General features: G+C 40.8%; 3 protein-coding genes and 1 long non-coding RNA gene across 4 annotated transcripts; 1 reads left to right on the top strand and 3 right to left on the bottom strand.

Annotated features, from left to right (window-relative positions):
* Positions 1-1,511: 1,511 nt before the first annotated feature.
* Positions 1,512-3,273, bottom strand: LOC117225912 (uncharacterized). The gene is made up of 3 exons (XM_033479756.2): positions 3,187-3,273; positions 2,251-2,512; positions 1,512-1,901 (listed from the first exon to the last, which is right to left on the bottom strand). The coding sequence occupies exons 1-3, from the start codon at positions 3,196-3,198 to the stop codon at positions 1,699-1,701; spliced, it is 477 nt and encodes a 158-aa protein (XP_033335647.2). The 5' UTR covers positions 3,199-3,273; the 3' UTR covers positions 1,512-1,698.
* Positions 3,274-3,488: 215 nt separating this feature from the next.
* On the top strand, positions 3,489-14,659 carry LOC117225925 (uncharacterized). Its single transcript, XR_004491662.2, has 3 exons — positions 3,489-3,847; positions 11,423-11,844; positions 12,361-14,659. It is a non-coding gene; the product is annotated as an uncharacterized LOC117225925 (long non-coding RNA).
* Positions 6,586-7,875, bottom strand: LOC117225918 (uncharacterized). The gene is made up of 2 exons (XM_033479768.2): positions 7,492-7,875; positions 6,586-7,070 (listed from the first exon to the last, which is right to left on the bottom strand). Exons 1-2 carry the CDS (start codon positions 7,793-7,795, stop codon positions 6,925-6,927), a joined length of 450 nt encoding a protein of 149 aa, XP_033335659.1. The 5' UTR covers positions 7,796-7,875; the 3' UTR covers positions 6,586-6,924.
* Positions 14,660-18,345: 3,686 nt separating the features above from the next.
* Positions 18,346-21,130, bottom strand: LOC117225910 (uncharacterized). The gene is made up of 3 exons (XM_033479740.2): positions 21,086-21,130; positions 19,760-20,120; positions 18,346-19,031 (listed from the first exon to the last, which is right to left on the bottom strand). The coding sequence occupies exons 1-3, from the start codon at positions 21,095-21,097 to the stop codon at positions 18,676-18,678; spliced, it is 729 nt and encodes a 242-aa protein (XP_033335631.2). The 5' UTR covers positions 21,098-21,130; the 3' UTR covers positions 18,346-18,675.
* Positions 21,131-24,121: the final 2,991 nt, after the last annotated feature.

The following is a 24,121-nucleotide window of genomic DNA, read 5'->3' as shown; positions in this document are numbered from 1 at the left end:
TGTAGATTGTACTAGTAGCATATTAGTTCTCCTGTTAATTCTGTAATCAAAAGCTGCAATTCCAGCTGTATTCCTGAATTTGATTACTACCGTAAACACGTTGTGATAATTCAATTACATTTTTCCTACTACAACTTTCGATACAGATCTGTTTATGATATGTACAAACATCAATTGTGTTATTATATTGTGCTTGCTACAATAAATCTTCTGATCAGTGTAGAAAACTGTTTCCATTATTAGAAAATAATTCGAAAAAGTGAGAATCATCGTCATAATCAGTGCACTGATAACCACAGGATAATACTTTCCACCGTGGTACACCTGACAAAGCCTTCAGAGCTCAACCTATTTCCTGGACTCTCCGTCGATTATATTTCCGCGCAGCTGATATTGTGGATTGCAGCACCTATTATCATATCTGACAATCTGTCTATACGCGATTCCGTCTCTAGCCGAATGACCGTTAGATATTCTTGAGGAGAAAATCCGTTCCACTCTCATAACCGCGGCTACCGTCGCGGCGCGGCAAGGCGGCGTCAATATCGATGGAGTCGATCGGTTATCTCGTCGACCGGCTTGTCGAATGGTGTACTTGACAGTGAACCGATTATGACTGCATAATTGCATGAGCGCTCGCCGGGGCATTGTTATCTGTCCTACGGTCAGCGGGTTTCGTTGGTTTTTCGCGTGGGCAACGCGACGGAACGGCGCGCACAGGTGCTAACCCCGTCTTCTTTCCTCGTTCCGGCGTCCCACTTGTTCCAGGGCGATGGTGCTCGCTGAAATATTCATGAGGGGGATGCTAGAGGGATTGTAACGGGAGTTGTCTAAGCGCGTTCCGCTGCAAATCGTGTGCAGTTGCAAAATTATTCGTACGTGCCTTTTTGTGTGGGAGCGCAGTTAGCTCACGATTGGTTGCCGGCTGATTCGTAATGTATTGAGCGTACGTCCCGGACAGGACGGCTGTTCCACTCCAAATTCCGCAACGCTGAATCGTCAAGGCGTCGGAAATGCTTAAAGCAATTAGCGTGTTTCGTGGCAACCGGCAAATATGATAACGGAATCTGCCCTTAGCCTGTTAACTCGGAGGAAGCCTCAGCTGGTACAACGGATCGAAATCAGTTAAATGTGTAAGAATCTAGCAGGTTTTTTAAATTTTTTGTCACATTTTTTTTGCTACCGTCAGTCATAGAATTTTAAAGATACGACAGGACAAGTACAATTACAAGATTAGATCTTTCGTTTTAGTGGTGATTGACATAAGTAACCTGCGCAGAATTGTTGTGAAAATATAGGAGAAAATGAATCGACCGATGTTTCTTGATTTCTGTGCTTCTTTGAATTTTATAATTGCCATATTTTACAACTACGACAGCCAGGTTTATTTAATCTTCGCTGAACAGTTTCAAACATAAACAAGAGTCTGCGGAAAATATATTATAGGCGATAAATGTACGTTAGGACGGTGGTAGAAATAGTTTTCAGGTAGATATAGGTTAACAGAAAAATGACTATACAATATTGTTTATTTATACAGTTAAATATTTAAATATATGTTTAAATATAAGCGTACATGTATCTGGATGCATTATCCAGTTTAAATCAGTAGGTAAAAGAATAGAATGTCGTAAGTGTAGGCCTGAGTTAGGCACGAGGTATGTATATCATGGAGTTTCACATTTTCTTATTAGTCTATTACCAGGGGTGACCTCCGGCAATTACCGCCGAGGCAGAAGCACCAATAACAGCTGCTTTGGCAACGGGTCCTGCGACGACCGCAGACGTGACTGGACCTGCGACGACCGCAGACGTGACTGGACCAGCGACGACTGTGGCGGGAGGTGCCAGGATCGCAGGTGCAGCTGCAACTATGCCTGCAGGGGCAACGACTCCGCCTCCTGGAGAAATCATTTATTTACTATTCATTTCCACTGCAGAAAATTACATCGCTATGGTGCCAAGGGCCGGAACTTTCATTAACGACAAGCGAAAATTAATCCATTTGCATTAGCAAGAAGAATACTTCGTGCTCCATGATTGTCAACTATGATCAACTAGTTAACTATTTTTAAGATTAATTACTACTAGATTAGTTAACTGCCACCACGTGTATACTACGTTGCTCAGCCTGTATCACAACAAAGTCATGAACAAGTGCACATTATGCGGTCTACATCCACAATTGGTGATAGTTGACAATCATCATGTCGGTGATGTTTGATAATTAAGAATAAATAATTAGCTTACCAACGACAACAGCGCCCAAACCGGGTTCAGAAACAACAGTAGGACCAGCGACAGAGCCAACGACAGCGGATGGAGCAGCGACTGCACCGGTGACCAGAGCTGGACCAGCTACAGGACCAGCCACTTTTACAACTCCGGTTGCCGGACCAGCAACAACTGCAGGGCCCACCTGTGGTCCAGCAACAGCTATGCCAGGTAAGGCTGGGGCCAAAATTCCGCTCGGAGCTGCTGAGCAGACCGACACGAACGCCATCAGAATAGCCTGAAAGCGATAACATTAGACCTTTTGATGGACAGATATGTAGAGCGACGATGAAGAACGAGGGTGAATGAAGAGCTTTCTCATAAAAATAGCGATTTGTACTTTCTGGAGTTATGTTCTGTAATTTCTTTACTCGTCGTTCCTTGTTAGTGTCATTTCTGGTCATTCGTTTCCATTATACTTGTATACTCCAGATTATTATAGATCCTAGATTATTCTCATGTACACATAAAATTATTCTGCGATTTTCTAAATAAATAAAATAAAACTATTACTCGAACGTTCAATTATTCAAGCACCGATTTTTTTCCGGTTATTTCACTAAATCGAGTGAATCCGATTATTAAGATGAATATAGATACATCTATCAAAATCAAATTAGATTTGCAAGAATCCATTACTATACTGCACATATAACTTACTGTATAAAATTTGACAAAGTAGTGGTTAATAGCAATTTTGCTAATGCGATTTCAAATCAACGTATATTCCTTTCCTTGCAATTATATTCTTTACTAAAACTACTAGACGGTAGAACACGTTTGTGAGCGTAACATAATGACATTTCAATGGCGGAGGAATGCATTTTCCTTCAATCATCCAATGATGCTCAGAAATCATCGAAGGTACACAACAGAAAAATAAAATATTCAGTACGAAGAAGAGAGTCTTACCAGGAATTTCATGGTTGCCGATGTGGTCTTCTTCGACGGTAGCTATAAAGCTAATTGCTAGACTGCCAATTGACCCCGCGATATCTGCTTTTATACCCCCGCTCGACCCTGAATCTCGTATCTCTCGCTCTCATTTTTCTACGGGAAAATGTCACGGTGTGCCGTTAACCACTCGGCATGACCTATTTCCGTATGGAAGAATTTCTCTCACGAGTGTGTGCGTATGCTGTTAAACGACGGGACCGAAAGATGTCGCGGATTAATTACACCCCGGCACGACGCGGCGCAGAGGTATATCTCGCGGAGTACTCGGTGATCCCGCAACTCGATTACCTAGTATACTATAAATTTCGCCCGTTTACGTGAGCCAACATTAACCGTTATCATCGCGTCGGCCCGGCTGATTGAATTTACCTTGTCTCCAGGGCTGCAAGACTATTTGATTTAAGGACTCGTCGTACTTGTTGCACCGTTTCCTGATTCCGCGAATGTCACCGTCGCCGCTTTGATAATTTGCATCTCGGATGTGCCCCTCATTTCCGTGAATTCATAGCGCATCCGCTACCCGCGGCGGGATACGCAGTACGAAGAGTGTTTGCGCGTGTGATCGCCGACGGAGGAAAAACCGAATCCTTTTTGAAGCGGATTCCAAGAGAAACGGGTAAGCTTCCATTTTCTATTCGATATTTTGTTTCTCGATCGGTCTCTGACGTGTCTTAAGAATCGTAATTTTATTTCACCTTGTACACTTGATTCGATACATACTCGTTTAAGTTTAAGAATCTTAAAAATTCAAGTATTTAATAGCAGTGGTTAAAACAAGAGGAACCTTCTTAAATTGTTATAATGACTAGAATCAACGATGGTTTTGTTGCGCATATGATGGGAGGTAGTTATTTCGGCTTAAATAAAATGTTCGACAAGTAATTAAAAATGAGTAAAACCTCTGCTGTGAAGTTCTTTCTAGAAACTTTTGGAACGATGTTAATTTGCGTTCATTAATGAGCTGTAAACATTATCTACGGAAGTTCTTCAACCGCGAACTGAATTCAAACAATTTATTGAGTTTTAATGAAATTGCTGTCGTCTTTGAGGGATTTTTTTAAGAAACTTCCATCTATTGATCTTCGTTCTTGAAAGGACTATTGTAGAAAATTGCCGGTAGATAAAGTGCTAAGAATGGCACTACGTACAAAATGACGAGAGATAGATTTAATTAGCACCATTGAAAAGATAGAAAGCAAAACAAATTTAAATTTTAAAAAATCAATATCTTAAATATAATATTATAAAATAAAATAAAATCTTAAAAAATATCTTAAAAATAACTTAAAATATCAATATCAATCAAACATAAATAACTTTGTAAATTTCTTCGTTGCAAATAGAAACATAAAGTAGAACAAGTTTAAAACGAGATTAATCTAATCGTTTTCAACAAAACGGTGCAGAAAATTTATCTAATATCCTTCAAATAACGTTACAATTGATGGATAAATGGACGAGGGTAAGAACGCTTGAGTCAAATGCCAACTATTCTTAGATTTCCGTGTGCAGTAACGGACGTTTGTGTCCTACGATTCCAATTTCATGTAATATGAGTAAACATCGGTCGCCGTGTAAACATTCAAATATTTGCTCAGCGTGACTAGATGGTTAAGCCTGTCGAATCGCCGGGCTACCTGAATACCATATTTCATTCAGGACGACGGAGTCCGAGTTTCTGGCTGCTCCTTAATAACGACCATTTCAGCCACTTCGTCGACAAACTGTCCAATTTGACGACCGGTTGGACTTGTTGCTCTTCGACGGTCGGTCATGTCCCTTTGAAATGGTAATGTGCTCCGGCGCTACGAAGGTTGCGCTAATAATTTTCTCCGGGTCTTTTGACTGCCGGAAACAGGGCGGAGTTCGCGACGCTCTGCACCTCCCCCCTCCCGGCCAGACTCCGCGATGCATCTTTCCCGATGCATTTTCCAGCGACGAGTGTGATTGAAAGCGGAGATTAAAAGGGTGCGACGACGATGTAGCGACGCTTGACAGACTACCGAACAAAGCCGGCAAGGGAAACGCTCGGATATCAGGAGGATCCGGTACTGTCGCCCCTCGTATAGAGAATACTTGGCTGATTGGAGTGGTGTTGAAGCAATTTCCTCCAATTACCGGTAAAGGTGGACAGGTATCGTCCCACGGTTGCGCCCCGATGCCGTCGACGGGACAATGGACCGCGAAATAGAGGCCGGTCGCGCCAGTGTCGACAGTCTCTGGGGTGACGATGTTCCGTAGAGAACAATGGATTCCAATCGACCTTAATCACAAACTAATGTTGACTTCGCTTGACATCGACTCCCTTCGCTTTGATCTTTCGAGTGTGAAATTCTGTCAAGACCGATGTCCACAGATTATACGTTGGATGGGTTTGTTTCGAATCACCCACGATCATTTCACCGAGACTGTCTTAATCGATACCATTTGCCCGACAATGATTTCGTCGACAGTATCGTTTAACAGACATAGTGAAATCACTGACGATGTTTTCATCGACGCTCGTTTCACCGACATTGACTTTACGTTTGCCTGCCAATCGTACTAAATGACTATCAGTAGACATAAAGCCCCAATATCGCGGTGAAACGAGTGTCGATGAAAACAATGTCGGTGATTTCACTATGCCGGATAAACAATATTGTCAGCGAAATCAATGTCGATCAAATGGTGTAAGTTTGGTGAAATAATTGTAGGAGATTTGATACACACTCCTTTGGATTGCTGGAACATGGCGTTCAAAAATTCTTGGTAAACCTCTCCTTGTTCGAAGAAATCTACTTAGTCATTGTCTGTGAAATTCTTCCGGGCGTAAACTTGTTTCGATTGGAATAGCTGAGCACGTCGGTTGTAATCGTGCTAATTCATTTTCGCAAGAGGATAATTGTGAATATAGACTAACTGGTTGTGAAATGTGCACCACCTGAACCACCAGAGTGTATCATAAAACCTTATTGCAAGATGGATGAGAACATAACAGAAAAAGATAAAAGACGTACGGTACATCCAAGAAGCAAATATTAATGAAGTCTGAAGAAGCTCTTGGTTCGTCGCAATAAAAGGTACGTAAAGGGAGAGAATAAAAGCAACCCCGGAAAGTAACGCTGTGATGACCTAAGAGTCAAGTTCTCAATTTTGAACCGAAGATGAAAATATTATACTTTTAAGTGACGGTATTTAAAATTTGATGTCTCGAACTGCCAAAAATAGTCGTAAAACTAATTAAAGTAAGTATTCTGTTAAGTCTTCACGGAAGATCCGACTTGCCGATCAAGTTGACGATTCAAAATTACTTTTGCACTAACCTGCTAAAAGACAAGTAGGAACTTAAATGTAGAAGAAAAAAAAGGTAGGTATGTATAAGAACACATGCTGTCATTTATTTGCATCTACTGTGTACATTCATATAAAAAAAGGTTTTGATGTATTGCTCAGACTAAACCAGCGAAGATTAAATACTCTGACGGCTTAAAGACAAACGACTAATGAGATTCCTCTCCGAAATTGCATGCTTTTATTATAACATATCAACGCATATGAGGTATTGTTATGTACACGGAATACATGTAAAAGATACAGTGTGATGGGAGGTACTAGCGGTGTATGACGGAGATCGTGGCACGGTCGGTTTCAAAGTTGCGGGCATCAGGGGAGATCAGTCGAAGATGTCGGATGATTGTCCGTTCTGGGTGATTACCAATGTCCGCCACCGCTAACGATTCCTCCTACGCCAGCCGGTCCGGCCGCTATACTACCAGATGGCCCAGCAATCAGAGCTGGGGCGGCCACGGGTCCGGAAAGTGCCGCTGGAAGTGACGCAGGTCCGGCCAAAACGGCTCCTGAAAGCAGGTACGTTCGTAATTAGTTCGATTAAGGACATCGGTTTCGGAGCGATGGATAAGATACAGAAGGAATCTCTAATGGATCGGCGAATTTCCTGCAGAACCACAATTTCTGGCTCGAAAGTGCATCTACTCGAAACTGCCATTGATAGTCACAGTTGTATGACTAAAGCAATAGATTTCAAGCAACGACTCCTTATTCATCTGGAAAAGAGGTGGAAGCCACCGTAGGTGGCTAAATTTATGGAGCATTATAGAAAGCAAACGGAAGATTAGATACAGTCTCTCCTTGTGTGGAACAATGCACATTCCATATTTCAAAGATAAAAGACACTTTACCGATCGGGCGCGTTCGATAGGAAAGTAGAACACGTTTCCTAAAAATATATTGGTAAGAGTGTAATTTCTGACGACTTACCCCATGGAGCGCCCCATGGTGCAGCAGCAGCCCAGGGAGCTCCCCAAGAAGCACCAGCAACGCTGCCGGAAACTAGAGAAGGTCCTGCAACGGCTCCGGTGACCACAGCGCCGCCATCTACCGCACCGGAAATGCGAGCAGGTCCGACGGCCGGGCCCGCCAAGGCGGAGGGTCCAACGATGGGTCCGCTGAGAGCGGCGGGCCCCAGGATCGGCCCGGCTAGGGCAGCTCCGGGAGCCCAGGACGGCGCTGCCGACACGGTGGACAGAGCCGCGACAAGGAAGACCGCTACCAGATTGCACATGTTGAAGAGGAAGTCGAAGGGCTTGACGGCTGCTAAGCTTGTAGAAGAGTTTGCCTCGGTGGCTGGAGTGGATGTGCTGACATCGAACGGCTTCGATGGCGCTTTTATAGGGGCATTGTTGTGCAGTCTTGGTCTCTGCTGCTCCCGCCAACCCCAAGGGCGGGGCACAGGACACGCCAAACATTCTCTGCGGGTTGGCCTGGCCGCGTGGCCGTTTCTACGCTTATCAGCAGCGCCGGCCCGCCCGACAACGCACGAACAAACGCTTAACGCCTCGCAGCCTACGGGGGTCACGTGCTCTATATCCAACTGTTGCATCCGTTTCGATACGTTTTTACGATTGCGTTTAACCTTGCAGAACACATTGCACTCAGCCGGACAGAAAGATATATATCGATAGCGTAAGGGAATTCAATCCAACGTGTAACTGTCCCGGTGGCTGTGTCGTGTACCCGGTCACTAGCAAAAAATGTCACCGCGGGTGACCTGTCGATTCGCGTTATTTTCTCATTTGATTCAGCCTCTGTTAAATTGCGGATGCAAAAATCACGCAAACAGCGCGGCGATTTTCGATGCTGGATAGATAGCACATTTTTGTGTGGTCATTTCTTATCGAAATCTTCGATCAAATATTCTTCGATATCAGAATCGTTGGTACATTTATGCCAACAAACAGTAATATGAAAATTTAATTTAGTCCATTAGGGTTAACTTAACACCAACAGTGACTGATCTCACATTTTTTTATTTTGAAATCATTCAATTTGTAGAGGTACTTTTGTAGGACATGATTAAGTAAATTTCTTAAGTCAAGCGTGCGGTATAATAAAAGTGGCAAGAGGTTTAAGCAAGTTCAATTATTTTTAGCACTCGGTGAGTTTAACTTTTATCTACGTAATGTTCCTTGGTATACCATTGTAACTATCCATTCATGACAAATGATGTGTAAGTAAAATGCAGAACAGTAGTCAGCTGAAAGCATGTCATCGTTAACTGATAAGAATTATTCGAGAAAGAAACAAATTTTGTGCTAGCATCTTGCCAATGCCGCAGAAAGCTTTAGACAATGTAGCAGTTACAGCAAATGCCGATTGACGTTCCCAGCATTTTTAAGGATTCCGCTACTCACAGGAAGTTCGCTTAATTACGAGAAACGTTACATCAGATCGGATTGAAGCCTACTCACCTCTCTTTCATTGTTAATTTCCATATGTATTAACGCTATGCATAAAAGTATTCACATCCAGAAGCAGGTTTCATTCACGACGATTCCGATCGTCATACCGAAGACGGTGAAATATCACGGCCAATCGGTTGGCACCGATCGTCGCGACCTTCACAGCCAAGAAGACCGGCCTCGTCCTATCCCTATCCTCCTCTCTCCCCCGATTTCGTGATGAAGATACGCTGAATTAGGTGAGCACGCGTCGGCAGTCGAGCCCATTACGCGTTGCATTGTTGCATCCGTTTAGGCGAGGCTCGGGTCGCGTAGCCCACGCGCCGTCCCCGGGCCGAGATTGTCGTCTGGAATGACGGTGTCATTGTAGTCGGATATACGCGTGTGTTACGGTGGCAGCAGGCCTCGCAATGGATCACCGACCGTGCCACGGATCGTTTGGAATATCATTGTTGGGCGTTGCGTGCACTTTCGAAGGTGACAAAGGTGACCGGCGACGCGATTGTTCGAATAATTGTTCCTCGGTTCCGTAAAATTCTCCGGGGGACGACTTTAATGCCACGCCTCGTTTACGAGAGCACGTACGACTCCGTTTTTCCTTTTTTTTCACCCGATGAGGCGTTCTGTGTACCCACCATCGACCCTGCACGCCTAGAAAATTATTGCACTTTCAGGTCACTGGCGATCGTAGTGGGAGTCAATAATCGTTTTTTTTCTTCGCATTTTCGCTTTATCTGTAACTTGTGTATTCTCGAACTACGCGAAACGCTTTATGCAAAACGTTAATGGTAAAGTTACCGACATTTTCAGATTTATTTTCTGATTCGAAACAATTCGGATCCCAACATGTAATTTTGAAATAATTTTGCACCGAGAAAAGTTCGTTTCTTGATGAAAAGACGCTGCAGGGTTGAATTAGTTTTACAACTGCTTCAATTAAAATTTTCGTTTCGCAGTTTCCAATATTTTACATGCAGAAATATACGTATATCGAGAACATCAAATCTTTTATTCGAGTATCTATTTTGAACATTTTACGACTCGTGACGCTATTCCAGAATGCCGTCAAATATTTCTATGCAGATTCCAATGTTATTGCGCGACAACACACCAAAAACAAGAGTGACATGTACGATTTATGTCATTGCAGAATTTTTACGAGATTTTTGTGTAATTTCGATTGCCGTATGTACCTGTAGATGGAAATGAAAGAAAAAAGAACACGCTGTTAGAATATTGGCAGGTCACCCAATAGGCCTGGAACACCGACGTCCATTTTCCACACGGAAGTAATGCGTATCGGCGCATCCTGTAACCGGTTTACCATTACAAAGCCTGCAACGGGATGAAAGAGGATTACCAAAGTCGTTTACAGAAGCGAATTCGGCACATTCGTTAATCACCGTTGGAGCGACGTACGTCGTTTCCGATCCCGTTCTCTTTTAATCAAACACTGCAGTTGTCCAGAAAAATTCGATTGGTTTCTCTCAAACGACTGGAAGAATAAAAAATACATTTTCACTTTACGGTGATTGTTATGAACGGAACAGCGAATGACAATAATAGCAGCGAAAAAATATTAGAACTGTACGTGCGATATCGGAATATATATGGGTTTAAATCAACGTTATATTTGTTCAATTCGAATTCTCTGTCCATTCGCCGCATCGTCCGAGCTGCTGAACTTTTGATAGTAAACATTTTTAGACACGAGTATGATGCTTAATCATTGTTAAGACAATTAATTATGCAATATTTTTATGGATGAGTATAAATTCAATCTATTGATTTGTTGACTGATATGAACGTTACTTGTGTGAGTATATGCTTAACAGATACATAAACATAATTGAACAATGAATCCATGGATATAATATAATTAGTCAGTAGGCAGTGTTACAAAATCTGCATTTCTCAACATTTGTCAGAATAATATTCGTTTTAAAATTCAGAGGGAAATATTAGATGTTAAAATCGTTTCGACTTCTAAAACAATTATAAATTAATTTCTGCCATTTCGGGATTCTAGAACACCTTGACAAAAGAAATGACATCCATATGATTCGTATTGTTATCTATTCCGAGCCGAGCCGAGAAATTTTCTATCACGCGACTCCTTTTACGCCTGATTTAAAATTATTTCGTACAATGTATATTAGTATTACAATATTAAGAAATCTTTCATTGGGAACGCGATTCGCAGTGGTCGAAGATGAAACAAGATCGTTAATAGTTTTGATGAAAATTTAATAATTATCCTGCAGGTGGAAACGTTACCGAAGAAATTGCAACATTTTAAATTCGATTTATTCGATCTATTCGATTATATTTATTCGATCGGCGCGCTCGAAACCGGATTCGCAGCGCGGAAGAGTGTCTCCAAGGTGTGGTCAGCGTCTCCAATTTGACTCAGGATTGCAACACGCGGCGGTAAATTTTTGCATTGACAGATCGAGCTTTTGCACCCCGTCACGGTTCAGGAGATTGCGGGCGCAGCCCCGCCCTTACCCCCAATAAGTTCACCGACCCACGTGCTCGCTGGTGCCGTCTATAAAAGCTCACTTAGCATCAGCTTGAACGGCAATGTTCGTCCGTAATGGCTGATGGAAAGTCGCTGCTCGGGATCACGGTGGCTTCCGTTTGCTCAGCGTGGCCTCTCCGCGATTACCACCCGATCGGTTAGGGTTGGTAGCGACCGGAGGCTACGAACGCGCAGATATCGCCGGATCGCGCTGCCGAGATTTAATTGGAGCCATCTTCGAATGGATTGCCCCGACCCCCAATGGCGTTTATCATGGAAGATGCCGCCATCATAGATCTCGCTCTCGAATCCATGAATGCCTGGTACTCGATAGTCGCATCGGTTCCCGAGGTAAGCGTTAATCACATATATTTGCCCTCCCATGAGTTGCCGGAAGAGTCGAGAAAGAATCGTGTTTTCGTTTGTCTATTCTCGTTCTCGGAAAGGAACCAAAGCACATCGGTGTTCCTTCATTTTCGTGGCATTGCTCGCTGCGAGAACGTATCGTAGAGAACTTTATTTCCTCGTTTCCATGCCACTTTTCAGGACTTACTATGTACGGGGTATCGCGAGCACTACAAATATCCGATTTGCACCAGACATATAGCAGCCATCATTTCTATTTTTTCGGTAACGGTACGAAATACCGTATCCGACGATTTGAAAGATGGAGGCAACAACTGGAATAAATCTCGTGATTCCGATCAATCTTTAAATACCGACGTGTTCTCGTTTATCCGCGTGCGATCCATGCGTAATCCTTTTTGACACGGCCACTATGCCGGACCATAAAATGATGTCAATATCTCTGGCGAAGTTAACGAATTTCTCTCTGTATCTCTTTCCCTGTGATTTTTGTATTCCCAGGCGAGTCACGGGTCGAGCGTCGGCGGCCATCGTCCACGGTAGCTCCAGCTCCCCGTCGAAGGATCCATCGAACGACCTTCCTCGATCTCCGGCAACTCGCGAGGCATTAACGATCCAGCCATAACCGTATCTACCTCGTTATCGGCCGCACCTCCTGTCATTCTCGTTCGAAATAGCACAGGGGTTCGCGAGGAACGCGAAAACAATCTAACTTACGTGCTTTATGCTCAACGAGATTGTTACAGTAGGTACGTTCCCGGTAGTCAACAACCTGTCACTGTTACGATTTCGACCCATGATCATTTGAATGATTTATCACGATTGCGCTAGCGCTCCGCGGATTTCGTTCGGTCTTCAGCCTGTTTCAAGGATCTTGTAAAAATTTACTGCTATTAGAACCATATAGAGAATTCTACATCAACATTAAGTGCTCTTGGGCTTACGAACTTCAGCAATTACATGGGGAATGTCTTGTATGACGGATTGTTAGAAAGAAAAAAGTTATTGACAATTATGCTATTGAACTCGAAATCGTGACAAGCATGTTAGATTAGAATAGTTGAAAAGTATTTTAATTTAAACACTCTAAATAGAACGCGTATATATAATAATATGTATAATAATATATACGCTATGATATTATAATGTATACATATATAATATTCACAGAAATGGTTGTGTGGAACAGAGTTATGAAATAATTGAAAGCTTGAATCAGAACAAAATATTAAGTTGTCTACTAAATTAGTGCAAAATTAGTGTAAAACATTACGCATTTTTTAAAACATTCGATTTAGACAAACTAGACTTCATAAATATAATTCTTTACAATATGGAATGAGAAAGTTTCCAGCGCCATTCAACAAATGCTAGGACCGATGGTTTGTTTTCAATGGCAAAAACATTTTTAAAAATACAGTTCCACGTTAATAAAAAATTATGGGTTCTTATTGGACAAGCTACTGCAAGATATTTGGAATGTTTCTCACATATTACCTAACTAATTATGGTTCATTTTTTATCTAATCTTCGGCAACTCAGTGTTAATAACAAGTGAAAGAAAATCGGACTTTAGGTATTAACAAATAATTGATGGCCAACGTTCTTGTGCGTTGAATTACATTTTATAAAGTCACTTAAATTCTGACTCGACGAATCTTTTAACAGAAATAAATTCGTAACTGATTCTCGATTGTATAAAATGATTTGAAAAGGGCAATATATTTGTATAAAGTCTTAGATTTGATGAGAAAATAGCGTAAACGTACACCAGTCCCATAAATGTATCTACACGACACGTTTTTTCCGAATGTTGAGTTGTAAGCTAAATTCGAATTCGATCTAGCTCATAAAATTTAAACCACATTGAGGCGTTCCAAGAAAGTTACTGGGGAACGAGCAATAACTCTGAACGAATCTCTCGCTCGTTGCGTTTAACTCGATGCATTTAAGCAGAGCACCGAAGACAAAGCAAATGAAGAGTAACGAACTTCTGGGCCATTTACATCGAAAATCTACCTCACCCGCTCTTAGAATAGAACGAGTCCCTTATTTCCTAACAATTATACGCGAGCGCATTGTTAAAGGACCCCAGCAGAGCGCGCGCCATGATTGTCCGCATCGAAATAAATAACACATTTACATTTTGCATAATTGAAAATCCAGCAATCCTGCAATGGATCAAAAATAATCTTGGTACTGAAAGCGTCTATACATAGTATACGTTCGCAAGATATTATAATAACGCCGTGAATACATCAACGGGATACGTAACGTATAAAATGAAGACAACAATCATGTACATAAATATTCACGTTTTTGTAAGTAGTTATATTTTGTATTGTAAAATAGTTGCCTTTTTCTGACAATAGAAAAGGAAACGGAAACGTGTACAGTATTTTTTTCTTCAATAGTCTTACCAACTATTTCCATTATCGATTATAGTTGCAAGCGTTTATGGAAGAAAACTGTGTAATTTATGTTGCAATACATCGTAGCTAACAATGTTTAAATAGCAAATCTGCCGAATCTACAAATTATTTATATTTATATCTTGTAAAAATATTTTAGTCACTGCTACATACTCAGTTCGATAGAAAAGTTTGGGCAAAATGAAAAAATTTGCATACCTTGCATATGGAAAGCGTGTTAACCCTTCAGTGTGTAACCCTTCACTACGGGTCATTTAGGGTTAGACGACTTTGTTTAACTCTTAATTGGTACAATAATTTTTACAAATATAACTGATCTGCTGGGATCATGATAGACCTCAAATAAAGATGATGAGAAAATGTGTTAATCTAACTTTAGATAAATCATCCATTCCATATCATTCTTAGCCACCTAATGTATACGATAATAAAAATATGGACAATTGAATTTTTACCATAAAATGTCAGAAATACTTGATTATACCAGCGAAGAGTTTACTTTTTCAAAACGGGCTTTAAACGTTAAATATTTCACGTTAAATGTTTAATTGACACACGTATGTCAAATTAGAGATTTCGATGAGTATCTCAGAATTTTCTCAGATTTTGTTTGCATACTGAAATCACAAAAACTTAGAACAGCAAGAGAAGAGCAAAGTTACATAGTACCACTAACGACAGTAGGTGGTATTTTCCTTTCAGAAAAATATCCAAATGATAACTTCAAAACCAGTTTGTAAAGTAAAGAATGCTACTAAATGGGAAGAAAGTAACAAGCCGACACGTTATTGCACATTTATGGTTTTTAGTTTCCACTGTCCAATGGAAGTTCGATCGCAAATAGGTGACCTTTCAGAATTCGTAGTGGATTGGCGCGTTCTCGCAATGCAATCATCGATGTTGAAACGGAAGGTTGTGCAGGTGATGCACCGTCGAGGGGCCATGATGTTCCCATAGAAACGGAACCACCTTCTTCGAACCTGCTTCCTGATATTCATCCTTGTAGGTAACGGCGTAAAAGAGATCCCGGTCCCGCGATTTTGGCAATAAATCTTCCCCGAGGAGCAGAAAATGTAGGTATGGTTATATGCAAGTGATTCTAAGGTTCGCATGAATCATGTGATAAATCGTCCGCTGCTCTAGATTCAAGTGGGCTTTTTAGGGCAGCGTTGAGCTTATTCTACGCTGCAAATCGTATGGCAATTTGCTCTGGAAAACCGTATTCTAGCATTAAAAATTTATAAATTCAATTCGTTTCGTTATGTGTCGACTCTCAACATTTGTCACATTTCTCTATTGCAAAGTTTATCACGTTATCACGTTTATCACTTTGCTGTATTGCGCTTATAATTTGGAAACTATTGCAATGTGACGAATATTTTACTCATCATTGGGAATGGAGAATATTGTACTTAATATTACTCTGCAAAATTATAATATTATATATGTTGAAAATAGTTTAATAGTTAAATATACTATGTTGGAAATAGTGTGACTATTAAAAATACTATGTTCAAAATGGTGCAAAATACTAGGTTCGAAATAATGTTAAAAATATACTATGTTGAAGTTATTATTATCATTTTACTCATTTTATTCATTTTATTCATTTTACTCATATTATCGCATTACTCAGTTTTATGAGGTTTTTCTATTACATTGATATCAATGTATTTAACAATCAGATAAACTTACGTAAACCAGGAAAACATGATGCTAAAAGTTTTTCATCTCAAGTAATTGAGTGAAATTATCGAATCATTCTAAAGACAGTACAATCTAAAATTTGACAAAATGTGTGACGAAATGCTACAATTCAACAGGTTGAGTGTAAGGTTAAGAAGTTAAAGGTTAACAATCTAGGATGAATATCCTATGCGACAAAATTCACTCGTCTGCAACAGTTTAAATAGCCATTGTTCTACAGATAAAAACCGTTACATAAAAATAGTTCACGGTCGAAGTATTTCTTGCAGTACGAGCCAGTTTAACCTTAACGAGACACACGGTAATTGTCGTGTGCTGATCCTACGATAAATTCCTTGACCGAGCGTAAGGAGAGATAACGTTGAAAATTCTCGCCGTCCCTTGTACAAACTTTTACAAAGCGTGCGCGCGACGTTCGTTAATTCAATGTTATTCAAATTGCATGTTTAAACACCTGTGTCCACTGACCTAGGTAACAAGAGATTTTTTCTTGGACCTTTGGCGGAATGAGAGCTCTGGCGACCCATGTAGATCTATTTACCACTGAAAACTCCCCTAATGGTTAAGGAATGTAACACACTTGCACTTAGCTAGGTATCTTTTTAAATGATTTTTAAATGCTTAACGCATTCATTGTCTTGTGTATCGTACGTGATTCGCAGTTACGATCAGTTTTAAGTAATATAAACTGGTATAATAAATGACAGATTAAGATAACATATTCCACATCTGTTTTATAATTGTGAACGAAAGCCATTTAATGCGGAACGTGACATTTTGAAATCTGTCACTGTTTTGAAATGTTTAAGAATATGTGATCTACCTAACACATTCCAAGTATCACCTTGGTATAGTAAGAATGAAAAAAGTGTGCAGAATTGTTTGAGATAATGAACATTTTTGCATCTTTTGCAATTAAAGGGGAGAATATTTTTAAACTGCTTTCATTTGAAAATTGAATCTTCCAAAATCAACAGCACGGAAAGAAACTGTTTTGCAAACTCCTGTTCAACGTACAAAGATCGCTACGTATCGCGTACTGACCATCGAAACACATAATGTGTTGCATAGCCCTTTGGGAAACGTAATCTCGTCTATGTTTTCTGATCATCAGTATTGTTCGTAAGTAAGAATGGTCGTTCCTATTTTTGGTGCCAACAATTCTATGTTTAGATAACAGTTCAAAGGTTTAATCTTATCGAACAACGATGCGGGAATTCGTGATCAATTAGTGATCAATTCTGATCCTGTCAGCGACATACAATCAACAATTGACGAACCGTATCAGAAGTCACGTTTTCAATGACCTTATCGTTTTCTGCAGCTCTCGATCCGGCATATATCGTTTTAACGGGACGGATCTGTGTCAACTGTTCAAGTCGATTCCGGTTCCTTGTACGTTAAATTATCGACCCGCACAATCCTCGAACGTTACAGGGAGATAAGCATTACAAACCACGGGATCGGTAACGATCTACTAGATCCATTTGATAGCTTTAATTCTGTTCACAATAAATGCCACATTTTGCATACGTATTTCTAGGAATGAATTTTTCACAATAATTCATGATCATTTTCAATGCTGTGGGTGAATTAATTAATCCAGATATGCTTCGCCATTGATAATCCACCAAATTCGTATTTTAAATAGGAGAGACTAATTTCTAATTGATTAATTGAGCAATTGTTATATATATAATATATATCTAATATTATATATATATATATATAATATTATATATATAATCATTGACAGAGACAGCAAATAATTTTGTTTTAACTGTTTGCGAATTTTTGAGCAAAAAAGATTATTTTTAAAATCATTTAGAAAGATGAAGACAAGAAACAAAGTACTCTTTTAATATACGAGACTAGAAATAAAATACAATTAGGCACATCAAGTGCCCAAGAGAATATCCTGCGCAACTATTTTTGAGAAACACATAAGGACTGAAGGTCTAGAAAATTAATTTTTGTACCGATGTAAATATAAACTGATATAATTTTAATTGATTTTTAATGAAAAGTGTGAAGTTCAAGAATGCTGAACCTTTTAGTTCAATGAGTTAGTACAATTTCGAGGATATCTTGACGATGGACTTATGAAATCACTATGCAGACAGGCAACATATTACGTTAGAACTCCACGCGACTCCTTTAATCGAAACGGAAGCAGCTGATGCCGGTAATAGGCGGGTAACTAATTTACGGCTCGATAAAGTGAAGAGATAATGAATTTACATCGACGATAAAGGACAGAGGACGTTTCAGGCAACTACGGATCGGGTTGAAAAAACTAAGCTGTTAATGGATAATAATAATGGTTATCGTAATTAGACAACATATCTGCTGGTTGTAATAATTGAATCGTATTTATCTATTACCATAGGAGATCAGAATGAAAATTACAGTATAGACGAGAGACCGTGTCCGTAAAAAAATACTCCACACAAGGCGATCGTTGTATCAAACATTGTACTATCTATTTATTTAAAAACGTAATTATAAAAGTGTGTCACACGCGGGGAACATCGTGTAATACAGATCACCGAGTTCGATATCTCGATGGACTGTCCTTAATGGGGATTCAACTTCCAACTATCGTAAATCTTGTAACTCGACGCGGTTGGTATCGAGAGGTTTCCAAAACTCTTCGTTTCTTCACAGTTCGCATTCTCTACCAATGGCCGGTGTGGATTCCACCATGCCCGGTTCCATGAGCCGTGATTTTGCCGGAGGGACCAGCGATTACTACCGAACCAGCGTTGGGCCCAGACACGGCTGCGCTTCCTGCGTGAGGCCCAGAGAGGACTGCTCCGTGAGATGCCGGTCCCGCGAGAACTGCACCGTGAGATGCTGGACCTGCGAGTACTGCACCGTGAGCGGCTGGCCCTGCATAAACCGTTCCATGGGATGCTGGACCCGCCAGCACCACACCGTGTCCACCATTGCCTCCGTACCCTGCGTACCCTGCGTATCCTGAGTAACCTGGATAGCCAGCGTAACCGTATCCTGGACCTGCGTAGGCTAGTCCTACAATTTCATGAATGGTAATTTTTAAACTCTCATACACGTTATTTAGAAATAATTACAGAAGTGATCCTTAAGATGCATTTCACGAGAAATGTGCAAGAACCTTTTCATTCTACTCATTTTAACTTCAGGCTTGAACACTTTGACTACCATGGCAACAACCTCAAAATTTGCATAAAATTGAGATACTTTATTTGATTCAATTAAGATTACAGAGTTAAGTTGTATGACATTAATTATTCTTTCTCACGACATTCATACATGTTTTAGATCCTAATAAAGTTAGGAAGATATAATAGATTATTATAAAAATCAATTTTCAAATCTCAACAAATAATTCTGTCATCAGAGTGTTCATTCTTCAGGTCTCCAATGGGACTTTTTTTAAAGAAATCGGAAATTTCCTATCAATTTTTTTTACACATATTATCCATTAATGTGAGTATATTATTTATTCTTTAAGGTACAAATATTTCAACTTATACGAGCTGTGCGATGCTACCAAAGATTATCTTTCGAAAGTAATGTTCGTTATGGAAAGTATTTACTTCAATCCCATTTCTACGGAACTGTGTCCTTATTTGTCCTTACATATCTTACTTGTCCTATTTCTTACATAAGTAACATTATTTCTCGTATTTCAATTGCCTCGTATAATTTTCGTGATGTGAAAACGTACCGTAGTTAAGTAATTGTATCTTTAGACAAGCAAAGATAAGAATACTCACCACTTGGTCCGTCGTAGGGTCCACCGTAACCTTCAACATGTGCGGGACCAGCAACGGATGCAGTGACGACCGCTGAACCAGCAACTGCACCAGAAACGTGCACCGGGCCAGCAACGGATCCAGATAACCTTGCTGGACCTATCGAAGGCGCAGCCAAGACAGCTGATCCCACGTGAGGACCAGCGACACTGGTTGATCCCAAAGATGGACCAGCTACTGCCACCCCGTGAGCGTATCCGAGATGGCCACCGTAGCCTCCGTGACCACCGTAGCCTCCGTGACCACCGTAGCCTCCCCAAATAGCTTCGCGACGCTGGCGCGGCGCAGCTGCGGTGGAGGCAAGCAAAGCTGCCAGAATCAGCTGGAAATTCGAAGGCAAGTAACAATGTTTTAAAACATTCATCGCACTTATTAATACGCGCATGAACTTTTCAATTAAGAAGTTTCCCATGTTCCGTTTTTCATAATCGAAATTAATTGATATCTTATAATTTTGATCGAATATATTTCTATTACGTTTTGAAGCTAAAATTGAAAACTTCGTGGTCTAGTTGGTTATATCAGGGTGAAGTGTCGTAGATATCTAGCGGTATCAATTAATGCACACTTTATAAATATGTATTATTTTCACGAAAAGCAATGACTTCGTCTAGAACAACATGTTTCTGCACTATGTTGGGAATTATTTTCCCAAGGTGTGACTAAACAACTCTTGCATATATGTTTAATATATGCACCTAGGAATATTGAATCCTTAAATTGTGGGACCTATGTTCATTTCTACCCAGAGCCACAAAAATGTTCTATTTAAATTCTTATTTTCTATAAACAAGACCAAATTTTTGATCATATTGTTCCCACTCAGAAAGTCAACCTTGGTCTCAAGGAAACGGAATGAATAATATGTGGAAGAAAATAGATACAGACAAATTCGAATAGGTATAACAAAAGTTGTCATTAAATTGCAAAAGTTGTTCTGTTAGCTTAGAAATGTCTCCGACCATCCTTCAAACGGTAAGGAACAACAGCTACGAATACTCTATACGAACGAATTAGCGGCATCTCGTCAACACTACCGAGTCCCGCTCCACGAGACAACAAAAAGACATACGCGCGCAGATGTCACTTTCGCGGATAATCCGTGTGCGAACGATAAAGGTATCGGCGTCGCCCGCGAGAAGTGTAAAACTGGCACCGCCACAATGTCACCTTCACCGTACCCCGAACTTCAAGATCCGATATGGATCGGCGATCCACGACGATGTGGCGCGGTAGAAAAATCACTGCTCGACGCTTCCGACAGGCGCAGCGGGATCGGATACTTACGAGGGCCTTCATCTTTGCCGACCGACGATTGCTGAGTGTGCCCACGGATGACTTGGTCGGACTTTATATACTACTCCAGGATCTCGACCGCGCCCCCGTTGATCCCTTCAAATCATATCCGCTGATGGTGCAGCCTCGGCCATTGTGTAAGAAGTTCACCATCCGGCACACCCACCCCCGGGATGCGGGTCCCATTGGTTGACCTTCGGCCGCGGATCGTTGAGAAACAGTCATTTCCACGCGGAACGGAATCCGGCGAATTTTTTCTGCCGCCATTGTTTCTTCATCGTTTCATCACGGCCCGGTGAACCGAACCGTGGACAATCGGTCGGGTCTCTCTCCTCGAGTCTCGTTTCCAGAGTGCCGAAGAGGAGTCTGTAAAACAAAACGACGAACGGATCCCCATCTCCCTTTGACGCGACCCGTCGATACATTTATCGCGTCTGCGACGTCGCAGTACCCTATAACTTGGAAGAGGCAGAGAGACGGAGACAGATTCTGTTTCTTTCAAGAAAGTTTCGAGGCTTGCAAAGAGTCCAGGATCCTCTTTGTCGGCTGACGAACTTGTGTCGTTTCGCCAGGCGCTCCGATGGTATCGAATCTCTCCGTTCGTCGAGCCATTCGTGAGAATGCTTCGTCTTCGCTGCGGATTACCCGCCTCTCCCGGCGTTTCGATGGATCTCCTTTTGTGATCCGCAGCGAATCGCGCGCTTCGACGTAAATATGATGCGACCCTAACTCCCGGGGCACGAGGAGAAATAGCTGTCGCGAGGGGAACACTCGGCTCGCAGGCGGGATAAGTAGAGTCACTTTCGATTTAATCGCGCATTCCGAACAAAAGAATCGGCAGCGCGGAGGCGATTGCCACGGGATTAGTGTAATTTGCGATTTTACGTGGCGACTGAGTGGTCGGAGGCTTGATCTTTAACCTCGGGTGTAATTGGCATCGACAGCAGCGCATTTGCATTCGCAAATGTTAATTGGCTATGGATCTTTATGCAAATTGCAGTTCTATGGACAGAACTTATATAGAGATTTATTCATAATGCTGAATATATTTATCGCGCAAACATAATATCAGATAAAATCTTTTATTGCTTCACGACGTTTCTGACGAAAATGAATGAAGTATTATCTTAAGATCGTCTGAATGAAGAATTCCAGCAGCTGAATTATTTCAGTTTTTCATTGTGAAATTACTAATTCGATTACTTGATTTTATGATTTTACGGACCTTTTTGTTTCCTTCTATGTAACTCCTCTAGTAAATTTCTAACTCATTGCTATATGACTAAGATATAGAGATACGTATATGGTGCTCAGATAGAAAGATTTCCAGGTCAAATATAAAACTAAGATGTTTAAATTGTTAAGAGTGGAAATATATCTTCAGTTAATTACGATACCATACAATCGACTTAAACGATTCTTATTTGGCCGAAGGATCGGCCGTGGCAATAGTTACAGGGATCCACGGAGGATCAAAACAAAGGATAAATAGCTACATATATTGAAACGTGATTCATATCACGTATTTTTCTTTTCTCACACTTCGTATTCTCAGTTAGTCGAAAAACCGTGGGCGGCGAGCAACGCGTCATCCTCGCGAGTGAAGCAACCGATCGGTTAGCAGCGGCAAGTCGAGCGCTAACATTATGGCTGGGAAAGAGTCACGTTCTCAGGGATTAATACGGTTTTCTACGCTATATTGCCTGCAGACGAAGTTACGGGCGTAAAGCGTGTCGAGCCGAACGTGACCTTTAATCCACAGTCGCAACAAGAGACGCGATCTTCGATGCTCCGGTTACCGATACAGGTTTCATTCTTCTTTCAAATTGCATTCTTCTTTGCATAATACAGTTTAGTTATCTTACAGGTGATCATAACTTTAAAATAACGTTAACATCATCGTCACCAGCTTTTTGTTTATTAATCGAATGCAGGAGAAAGGACAATCTAGGAATTAAAATATAGTTATATCTTTTTATTAGGTACTCTGTTAAATCATTTCAAACTGAAACTATAATAATTGATAAATACAAGAAAATTTGATCTTTCAATATATATTTTTAATAGGTCGAAAATAGTGTAACAATATTCTGAAATTGTATTAAATTCTTCACAGTGTTGTACTTTTCCTATTCAGTTTTGTTGTAAATAGATAAAATTCGCAGTTTGATCATAATTAAAACTATTATTATTATCTTCCCGCTTGACGGAAGAACACTTTCATCCGACATAGCTTGTTTCAATACACATTTTCGATACATTGAGAATATTATCGAAATTACGAATTGTTTTTAAAATTTATAATTCGTAGTGTAGTTTGTGTTCGCTACAAGTGCATGAGAGTACTCAGTTTAACATAAGCCAGTTCATGGTGTATAACAAGCGACCCTGACACCAATAGTCGAGGGTTAATCGGATGAATAGGTATCTAATGTCGCGTTTAGTATCACCACAGAAACAATCGAATTAATGTGAGAATGTCGTACTTAATAGAACAAACCGCAGTCAAACGGGATCTTAGGGTATTGCGGTAACGAGTAGGACCTTTGTGGTTGTTGCTGGAACGATATTACCCGCGGAACAATTTACTGACAATTACATTGGCGTCGGCAGCAATCGCGTCTTGAAATTCGTATTTGGAACGATCGAGGAGGAACGGCTGCCCCACACAGATTGAACGTGATCAATGCTAATGGTGAGACTGACATTTGCAGTCATTGTCTGTGCCGCTAAGCGGACGCAATACTTTGGGATTCTTATGGGAGCAGGGTAGCCTACTAGCTGCTCCGTGCGGAACCGAGACTAAAGTCGCACTTGCCCGAATCGTTTCTTAATTTTGAATTTAGTGCCTCCACACCGTCGTACAACCATACCACGATTATTTTTGTAATGTTGTATGTTCCATTGCGTAATATGTACACAGATCACAGATTAAAAGAGTTTTATTGAAATGATTCATATCAATGCACTTTCTTAGTAATTTGCAATTTATTGCTGCGACTGACTCAATAAATGATCTAATTCCCT

The sequence above is a fragment of the Megalopta genalis genome, chromosome 6 (genome assembly GCF_051020955.1).
Source record: "Megalopta genalis isolate 19385.01 chromosome 6, iyMegGena1_principal, whole genome shotgun sequence".
Classification (NCBI taxonomy): domain Eukaryota; kingdom Metazoa; phylum Arthropoda; class Insecta; order Hymenoptera; family Halictidae; genus Megalopta; species Megalopta genalis.
This window is presented reverse-complemented; position numbering and strand designations above follow the sequence as displayed.